General features: G+C 32.2%; 1 protein-coding gene and 1 long non-coding RNA gene across 4 annotated transcripts; both read right to left on the bottom strand.

Moving 5' to 3' along the window:
* Positions 1-83: 83 nt before the first annotated feature.
* Positions 84-4,850, bottom strand: LOC143918101 (uncharacterized). Of its 2 annotated transcripts, none has more exons than XR_013261098.1 (3): positions 3,610-4,850; positions 2,932-3,303; positions 84-1,696 (listed from the first exon to the last, which is right to left on the bottom strand). It is a non-coding gene; the product is annotated as an uncharacterized LOC143918101 (long non-coding RNA). The 2 variants fall into 2 exon arrangements; XR_013261097.1 differs by having other exon boundaries at positions 90-1,725; positions 2,961-3,303; positions 3,610-4,260.
* A 1,143-nt stretch (positions 4,851-5,993) lies between these two features.
* LOC143918100 (uncharacterized) lies at positions 5,994-9,565 on the bottom strand. 2 transcript variants are annotated; one of them, XR_013261096.1, is made up of 4 exons: positions 9,405-9,531; positions 8,983-9,108; positions 8,549-8,875; positions 5,994-6,255 (listed from the first exon to the last, which is right to left on the bottom strand). XR_013261096.1 is itself a non-coding variant. In XM_077439813.1 (3 exons), exons 1-3 carry the CDS (start codon positions 9,435-9,437, stop codon positions 8,723-8,725), a joined length of 312 nt encoding a protein of 103 aa, XP_077295939.1. In that variant the 5' UTR covers positions 9,438-9,565; the 3' UTR covers positions 6,812-8,722. The 2 variants fall into 2 exon arrangements, 1 of the variants encoding a protein (XP_077295939.1); XM_077439813.1 differs by lacking the exon at positions 5,994-6,255 and having other exon boundaries at positions 6,812-8,875; positions 9,405-9,565.
* Positions 9,566-10,109: the final 544 nt, after the last annotated feature.

Below are 10,109 nucleotides of genomic sequence, written 5' to 3'. Positions count from 1 at the left end.
AAAGTGGTGGGAATAATAAAAACAGTCGGCTATTTTAAAAAGGTTAAGAACCTGCAATATACATGAGGAATAATAAAAAAGAAACGCTTCAGTGATTTATCATATAATAAATAACAATAATACTCAAATTACATTCAAACAACTGAAAAAGAAACAAAATTGAACAATATAACAACCATACAATTTCGATTTTACTACAATAAATGCATAAATCATCAACAATAACATCGTTTTTTGTTTGTCATACAAGCAAAATTCATTAAATTTAACTATAATAATATACATATGCCAAAGATAACAATTTTTTCAATTTAATTCAACTGAATTGTGAATAGACAGAATCAAAAGTAATCTTCCATGATTTTGAAGCTCATCTAAAATTGACTATTTTATTTTCTTGTTGTTTTTTTTTTTCCTCCCAATAAAATAGGAATAATCAGGCACTGATCATGATTAATTATAGCTTGTGGATGCATTTTCCACAATTTGTTCCAAGTTCAAATACCAAATTAAAAACACTTACATTTAAACAATGCAATATTGAAATCAAAACACAAAAATCCACCATTCATTTACACATTTGGAATCAATAATAACAACTATCACCGTATAATAAAAAATAATTATACAATTTTAAGCCAATTTACACTAAACATTACTTACGAGTTCTAAATTGCACATTATATTAATATATAAATAAATTAAAAGTGTGTGTGTGTGTATTTTTTAACGAAAGAAGATTATTCGTGCACAGATCTTACTAAAACGTGCAAGTGAAATATTATATCAAAAGATATATGAATAATATAATATAATTGAGATTTAATCTAAGATGTTCGTATCGTGCATACTATACTTGTGTGTACATTTATAGGTATATTTGTTGCACTGAAAGTGTCGGTTGGGGATTTAGAATAGGTTATATTTTTCATTCGAGGGCTCGGGACTTTACCTGATCGGTCCCGAGCACAAAATCGATGAGTTCGTATTGGAAATACGTATATTAAAAACATGCATAGTTAAGTTTCAAAATAAAATAAAACAATTCATTTTATAAAGCCATATTATTAATTTTTTTTTTGCATAATTTACTTCGCTAACATCAGTTTTCAGCTTATGACATGGAATCTTGTTTTTTTTATATATTTTGTACTACAATCAGGCGTTGTTTGACTGATGATGACATTTTCTAAAGACAATTGACACATTCATTTAAACATTGGAAAAAAATCGAATTAATTCGATATAAAAAGTAAGTTTAAGGCATGCCGATGACACTGCTGCTTGACGATAGCTTAAAAATCAAACATTATTAATCGACAGTGTAAACGAAATAGGCAATAAGTATATGATTACTGATCAAAGACTTCTCTACAACGCGTTGATGTCACGTAAACAAAAATTGGGGATGTTATGTGAACGAAAAATGGTATCAAAGTATGGGGCAACCTAAATATGTCTTCATAAAAATGCAAAGCCTCTTTTACATTTCATTACACGATTGAGAACTCTTATACAAGAAATGTGCAACGGGATAGAAATCTTAGAAATGTGAATTATTAATCGACAGTGTAAACGAAATAGGCAATAAGTATATGATTACTAATCAAAGACTTCTCTACAACGCGTTGATGTCACGTAAACAAAAATTGGGGATGTTATGTGAACGAAAAATGGTATCAAAGTATGGGGCAACCTAAATATGTCTTCATAAAAATGCAAAGCCTCTTTTACATTTCATTACACGATTGAGAACTCTTATACAAGAAATGTGCAACGGGATAGAAATCTTAGAAATGTGAATTATTAATCGACAGTGTAAACGAAATAGGCAATAAGTATATAATTACTAATCAAAGACTTCTCTACAACGCGTTGATGTCACGTAAACAAAAATTGGGGATGTTATGTGAACGAAAAATGGTATCAAAGTATGGGGCAACCTAAATATGTCTTCATAAAAATGCAAAGCCTCTATTACATTTCATTACACGATTGAGAACTCTTATACAAGAAATGTGCAACGGGATAGAAATCTTAGAAATGTGAATTATTAATCGACAGTGTAAACGAAATAGGCAATAAGTATATGATTACTAATCAAAGACTTCTCTACAACGCGTTGATGTCACGTAAACAAAAATTGGGGATGTTATGTGAACGAAAAATGGTATCAAAGTATGGGGCAACCTAAATATGTCTTCATAAAAATGCAAAGCCTCTTTTACATTTCATTACACGATTGAGAACTCTTATACAAGAAATGTGCAACGGGATAGAAATCTTAGAAATGTGAATTATTAATCGACAGTGTAAACGAAATAGGCAATAAGTATATAATTACTAATCAAAGACTTCTCTACAACGCGTTGATGTCACGTAAACAAAAATTGGGGATGTTATGTGAACGAAAAATGGTATCAAAGTATGGGGCAACCTAAATATGTCTTCATAAAAATGCAAAGCCTCTATTACATTTCATTACACGATTGAGAACTCTTATACAAGAAATGTGCAACGGGATAGAAATCTTAGAAATGTGAATTATTAATCGACAGTGTAAACGAAATAGGCAATAAGTATATGATTACTAATCAAAGACTTCTCTACAACGCGTTGATGTCACGTAAACAAAAATTGGGGATGTTATGTGAACTAAAAATGGTATCAAAGTATGGGGCAACCTAAATATGTCTTCATAAAAATGCAAAGCCTCTATTACATTTCATTACACGATTGAGAACTCTTATACAAGAAATGTGCAACGGGATAGAAATCTTAGAAATGTGAATTATTAATCGACAGTGTAAACGAAATAGGCAATAAGTATATGATTACTAATCAAAGACTTCTCTACAACGCGTTGATGTCACGTAAACAAAAATTGGGGATGTTATGTGAACGAAAAATGGTATCAAAGTATGGGGCAACCTAAATATGTCTTCATAAAAATGCAAAGCCTCTTTTACATTTCATTACACGATTGAGAACTCTTATACAAGACATGTGCAACGGGATAGAAACCTTAAAAATGTGAATATATTTATATAATTACCCAAAAATTGTATGTATTTCATAGAATGTAGAAATTTTTCAATATAAATTCAAAATCCCTATACCAATCGATAGTTAAAATTGCTTTAATGACAGGAGAAAGCGGCATAGTTGCTGGCCAGTATACGTATAGTAACTAAAATACATCAAAGGTGAAATAATATGTTCCTTTCAGTTAGAAGTGAACAAAAATACCACCGAGAGCACATAAGATTTATTTATTTTTTAATTTTAATGCTATGGTGGCCGCTGACTCATATTTGTATCATGTTGGGTGCACAACGCTTACTCGCCGCTGAAACATATATGATTCACGACTGCGCCAACTGTTTCAGTCTGCTGATATATTTTTATATCTTGTTATATTCAATCGTTTGTGGCTGATGAATAAATTTATCAGCAGCCAGTAAGCGTTGTGCAACCAACATGATACAAATATGAGTCAGCGGCCACCATAGTGTTTAAATCCAGCTATCGCCGCAGTGGTTTCCTTCAATAAAAGACACTGGAAGATAAGCAATTGCATTGTTGTAAATCTATCAACATGGTGACCACACAATTAGATAAAATGAGGTACAGACAGACGATGGGTCAACAACTTATAACGTGATAAGGATGTGACGGTAAATAATTTCTAATTTATTTCTACATACAATGTCAACGGTAATAAAATTTCTATCCGATGTGAAATTCCATTCAAAATTGACTATCCAGGTCTATTCACAAGAGGCGATATCGTCTCCCGCTTTCATTAAACAAAAAACTGAAAACGGATCTTAGCGATGTTTATGTAAACTAAACATTCATATCTATCATTACTTAAATATATAATAAGTACACAGTATCAGACATGTGTTTATTACTTAGGAATTTTTTTACAACTATGAATTATACATACAAAATATTTACCGTTCACGTTGGGGGCTCGGAAAAGCCCCGACCATTGCAGCAGCACTTTTTCCACACATTTTCTCGGACACGTGTTCATGAAAACACCACGACTTTGCCTCAATTCAATCGTTAAATCTTCCACTTACATTAGTTATACCCTTTTGACGGCATCGAACAATGCAAAAATCACCGAAACCGGATAAATAAACTCGCACCTTCATAATATAACGGAATTGACAAAGAAAATACATTCACGCCGATTGTATCTACGTAATTTTTACATCATCAACGAATTGAAAATTAATTTCGATTTACAGAGACGACTATTTATCGAGGATTGTGCACTCCATCCGAAAAATTCTCTAGATGAGATCATCAAAATCACATTGTCCACGACGTTCTGTACATAAATTGAACGAAACGAAAGTTGTTTTTGTTTTTTTTAAATATTTAATTTAAATATTCCGCCATACTATCAGTCTTTTCCCTCCTTCAGGCTTTGTCGATGATTGGAGTGCAAAATCGTCTGGGAATTGTTTCGTAACCAACTAAACTAGTACTCTACGGTGACTTGTAAAAATATTATTGTCAGAAAGAAATATTATCATACAATACAAACCAGAGAAATGTCATAATAATAGAAGTGGCTTTCGTCAAGTGAGGAATGTCCACAGACATTTCCAAATAACTTTAGCATCAGTCGTATTCGATGCTTGGAGCTTGACGTATGTCCGATGAAAACTTATCTGTTTGTTTATATTACTCGCAAGATCGTTAAAAATTGCACAATGCATTCAAAAACACAGAATAAACAACATGGGATACATTTTTATAAGTAAATTGATCATTTAAGCAACATATTATTCAATTAACATCGTAGTTTTTACAGTTTTTAAAAGTGTCATGGCGATCGGCCGCATTCTACATAAAACTTCAGGGGTGGCACCAGATAAATGTAAAAAATATTTTTAAATAAATGCAAAAAAAATTTCTCTTGTTGGCGCCGAACGCTCAATCATATTAACAACCAATTATTTAAGTTTAATTAATATAAACATCGTTCATTTCATGTTATACATGTAGGGTTGGAATTGAACGAAAGGCTGATGTATGGGCTATGGCTGAGAAAGAGTATGTTACGACTGATTGTGAGAAGGGAATGAAAAGGGGCAGAGATGTAACGGTTAGTCGCAGTTGGACCTGTGCTCCGCGCGATTTGATCTTCACCTAAACTGCCACATCCCAACCGTGGTCCTGAACAGTGTCATCTGTCAGGAATCTCTACCACATACATATTTTTGTTACATTACACATTAATTTAAGAGTTCCCAAGGACAGACAAATAGAAAAAAAGTGGATAAAAATAATCCGCCAGCTGAGAAAAAAACAGATTGGCCGGCCACCAACGCCCAACATTACCATATATTCAAATTGTTAATAAATCTATATTAAAATAAAACTTTAAATTCTGTAGTGAATATGTGATGACCCTGATTATATTCCGTGCATTGTAGCATAGTTATGGAGACGTACCGCGTATTTATTTATTCGTAAAGGCACTTCTACTACATATTATAACATTTCTCTGATACAGACACTTTTTCATTCGTTTGATTCGTCCCGTGATAAAAACTAGCGAAAAACTTACCTTGAACGTTGTATAGAAAACGGCAACAATATACTAAAAAAAATAGTCATAGGATATGTGTATAGTTAGTTAGAACCGATTGGAAAATATACTGTTCAAGCCGTTCGGTTGCACTAGCTCTGCGTGCTCGTTGGATATAAATTGAAAATATCGGATATAATATAATCTATTGCATTATTACATGGTCACAACATGTACAGCTACACAGACATAATGCAAAAATTCTAAACACTAGTATATGTAGTTAGTGTGGGTTTTAAATACTTAAGACATAGATCAGACATGTGGTTATATCAATACTTACGTCGCTAACATTCAAAAGAAAGATTCAAGCTACATGGTCACAACATGTAATACAATGTATTTTATACTTAATAATCTAAAGTGAAACGTCTAAAATGTAAATAAAATAAAAGCTTTTATTCATAACGGAAATCGTCAAAATTTACAACAAAAAAAAAACAAAACATTACATGCAGACTTTGATGAAGATTGAATATGTATATAAATATTATTGCTTAACCCTTTCCACTCACTTCACTATTTATTTACACAAATACAACTATTATGAATTTCACGTCAGTATTTTATCAACATTGTAAAAATAAAAGTTTGAAGAACTGTTTCAATCCGGTGCGCTCCGTTCTACCAACTTGGAATATCTCGAGACTCGTTTTCTCAACTTTTAGTCTGTTCAAACAGGAGTTTGTATATTGTATACAAAATGTTTTATTCGTTTTGTAAAAACATGTGATACCTTTAATATACGAGACACATTTTGATCATTCATAGATTTTTAAGCTATTAACACACTTATAAAATATTTAAAAATCAATTCTTACCATATTTTTTTTAATAGTCAATTATTATCTCGTAAAATAAGTATTTCACTATGTAAACTATTTTCGTAAATGTGTACAAATTTGACGACGAAATACACCGAAAAAGTTGAGAAAACGGGTCTCGAGATATTGTAAGTAGGTGGAACAAGGTACACCCGTTTCAACCGACTCTGACTCCTTTTAATTATTTAATTAAATCAATAGTATTACTACAGTTTCCAAATTTAGTGAAATAAACCCATTAATAAATTGAAATTAAATAATTTCTTTATAAAAATCATGAATTTAAATTACATTATAAATAACACCGTTGAATTGCACGTATTTGGATGCGTTTTTTTCTATTCTCATTTATTTTATTAAATTATTTTTTTTTGTGTATGAAATTCATAGATATACACTATGAGTGTATTATATTTACTTTTTATTTATACCTATTTAATTACCAATAATTCAATATAAATTGGGTTACATGTCAATTTTTAGCGATTTTTTTTAATTTATTTAATTTTTAATATATTGAAAATCGCTATTAACTTATTACCAACAATTTTATACGTTAGCAAGAAGAGCAGATCTTACTAAAATCGTTCAAGACGGAGTCGGAGTTGGAGTCGGTAAATTTTCAAACGACTCCACAGCCCTGCTTGACATTACGACATAATTTAAGTATACATACATGAAAAAATATATTAATTTTATATTGTTTGTATACTTATTTTATACAATTCATCAAAATATAATTTTTACTTAGAGAAATTTCAATTTAATTTCACTTGAATAAATTCTGAGCGGAAAGGGTTAAAATTTGTCTCATATATATAAAAAAAAAAAAAACATTATCCACTCTGACTAATGTTTTCAATAATTCTTCGACGACGTCGAAAATAGTTTATATACAATCAACAACAAAATAAAGCAGAAAATTTCCAACAATATGCCAAAGTATTATAGAATTTTCTATAGCATAATAAATTTTAACATAATAATTCTGAAACTAAAAGCAGCAAAAATTGCATTCGTACTGTTTATATTAGAATATTATTTCAATACATTGGCACACTATTGATCAACAATAAACATTAATAACAAAACAAAAAAAAACCTACACTAAGCCTCTGACATGCTAAACAGAAAGTATACACAACTTATACTCAAACTTAAACCTAATATGTACTAAAGGTATGTATGTATGTATATGTGTATAATTAATATTGGATATATGTATATAGGTATATTCAAATAGGGAAGAATTTAGAAAGTCATAAGTCTTGGAAATTTACACTAGATATGGGTGAGTATATATATGTAAGATTATGTAAGTATGATCCGTACGGATCACTTTTGATATAAATATTACATACGTAAGATGTAAGTGTATACAAAAATCATACCGACACATTTTACATAGTTTGATAGGAATACAAATCATTAGATACAGTATAGTTTTTTTTTTTTTTTTATACATATGTAAACGACGTACAAAACTTTACGAAAAATTATTGTGCAATTTTAAAGGTACAAATTTTAATAATCATACATTTTAATTTTCAATACGATGCATTGTATGTATGTAACCAGTGCGCTGTCATCCAATGGATTTTCCGTTGGAATCCGTTTGTTCAAAGTTTAAAATCTCCAATTTCCATGTCGAATTGCGCCGTTTCTATGAACGAGCGTACATCAATTTATGATAAATTGAACCATCAAATTAAATCAGGCTGCCGGGGATATTTAGATACTAATATATAGTATATATCATTTGGAAATGTATAAATTTTAATCCAATATATAAATTGAGTTATAAAAATGTATTATTATATATTAATTTATTGCTTGTTTATACATTCTATAGCGTTGATTATATATACAGGAAGTATTGGAAGATTTTTTTGTTGGAAATTGGATGACGGCATCGGTTGTTAACTGGGAAGTGTAAATATATATTAAAGTCGTATAAAAAAATAAATAGACGTTTTCGTTCAAACTTTTCAGTCAAAAGACAAACCATAATTCGGTCGGTGAGTATTTATATTTAGGCAGTGTACTGTATATGATTCGCAATCATAACATATTTGGCAAATAATTGACGATTACGTGATAGGAATTGGACTCGAGGTTATCCATTATACATAGAAGTTTGCGGAGAGATGTAGGCTTCGTCATACGCCTTGATATTTACTAGCCGAAGTGTGCAAATGAAGAAATTATAATCAAAATAATATAAGAATAGGCCAACGTCAATATGCTTTTCACATTCCGTTTCCAAAAGCGATATTAAAATGAATCAATTGTTGGGGACAGCGGCGATGCGCTCCTTCAGACTTGAAAACCTTCCGTGGACCTGTTGGACTTGTTGTTTGAGACGATCACCTACCTGCTTCTGAAGTTCTTGCACCTCTAATATTTCTCGTCTTAAATTTTGATAATCGTTTCTCACCTATTCACAAGGAACGTATTAGTGCAAAAGCGTTGCTGGAAAGTAACTGTCAATTGTTTTCATATATATATATAATAAGTGCATAGAAAATGATCGAAAGGTCAAACCTCCGTTACGGACTTGAGCAGCCGCATCACCGACGTCTCAGGATTCTGATCGGGCTCTGATATTTGCCTCTCGACGGTGTCTATCTTCCAAGCCATCATGTCGAGTCTTTCGTCCGTTCGCTTCACCTGAAATGCGATTTGCATCAACTCAATAAAACTTTTAGGTTATGTATCCGGTTAGCAATATTGTTTAATATAAAGTGGTGAAAATTTGTCTTTAATGTTGCACTTTGGACGTGAAATGGTCGTTTGAACGATCCTGGATGTACAGACCGTGTGTATAAGTAAATAAATGGTGTGGTAGAGTGTCAAAGTGAATGTTATATGTGACAGGTTCTGTGCGAGGAGTGCGAAGAGTGAGAGTGCTTGTGTGAATGGTGAATGAGTGAGGGTGGTTGTGGGTGGTGAAAATGAAGGCTGACTGAGTTTTCCAGGTCCACGACAGCCGCCTCCATGTCTCGGTGAGGGTCTGCGCCCCCGCCGCGCCCCCAACGCAGCGAGCCGCCGCCCCTGAGCGATTCCGAGTCCACAACAAAACACTGTCTCAAAACGTCTAATTATAACGATCGTTTCAAGCACGACCAAATACGACCATTCATTTTATTCAAATTAAAATTAAATAATCTTCATTTATTTTGTTTTTAACTAAAAAAATAAAATAATTTAAAAGTATTTGATAGTTTTAATAGTATAATAAATTCCACAACAACAAACAAACTGCATCGAAAAGACAGAACTCGTATAAAAAAAAAATCATGGATGTGTTTAACCGTCCCGTATCGATATGGGATACACCTCAACCCCAAAATTCTTGTTTTTTCAACTATTTGTTAAATAGCTGAAATGTATTGTATTCGATGCGGTGCAAACGATCGAAAACCGCCAGACAGACTGAAGCACAGATTAACGACAGTCATCGAACAAATGATTCGATTTATTTTTTTTTTCGATTCATAGGCGCCGATTTGATTTTTTTCGATCCAATGGATTCACCGCCGCAGGGGTGTAGTCTCATGGGGCCCCGCCAGGGGCGCCACAGGGGGCGCAGTCTTATGGGGCTCAGCCGCATGGGACCCCAAAGGGGGCGCAGCCTTATGGGGCTCAGCCTTATGGGGCTCAGCCTTATG

Source organism: Arctopsyche grandis, chromosome 10 (genome assembly GCF_051622035.1).
Source record: "Arctopsyche grandis isolate Sample6627 chromosome 10, ASM5162203v2, whole genome shotgun sequence".
Classification (NCBI taxonomy): domain Eukaryota; kingdom Metazoa; phylum Arthropoda; class Insecta; order Trichoptera; family Hydropsychidae; genus Arctopsyche; species Arctopsyche grandis.
Note: the sequence above shows the minus strand (reverse complement) of the source record. Positions and strands in the feature narration are given on the sequence as shown.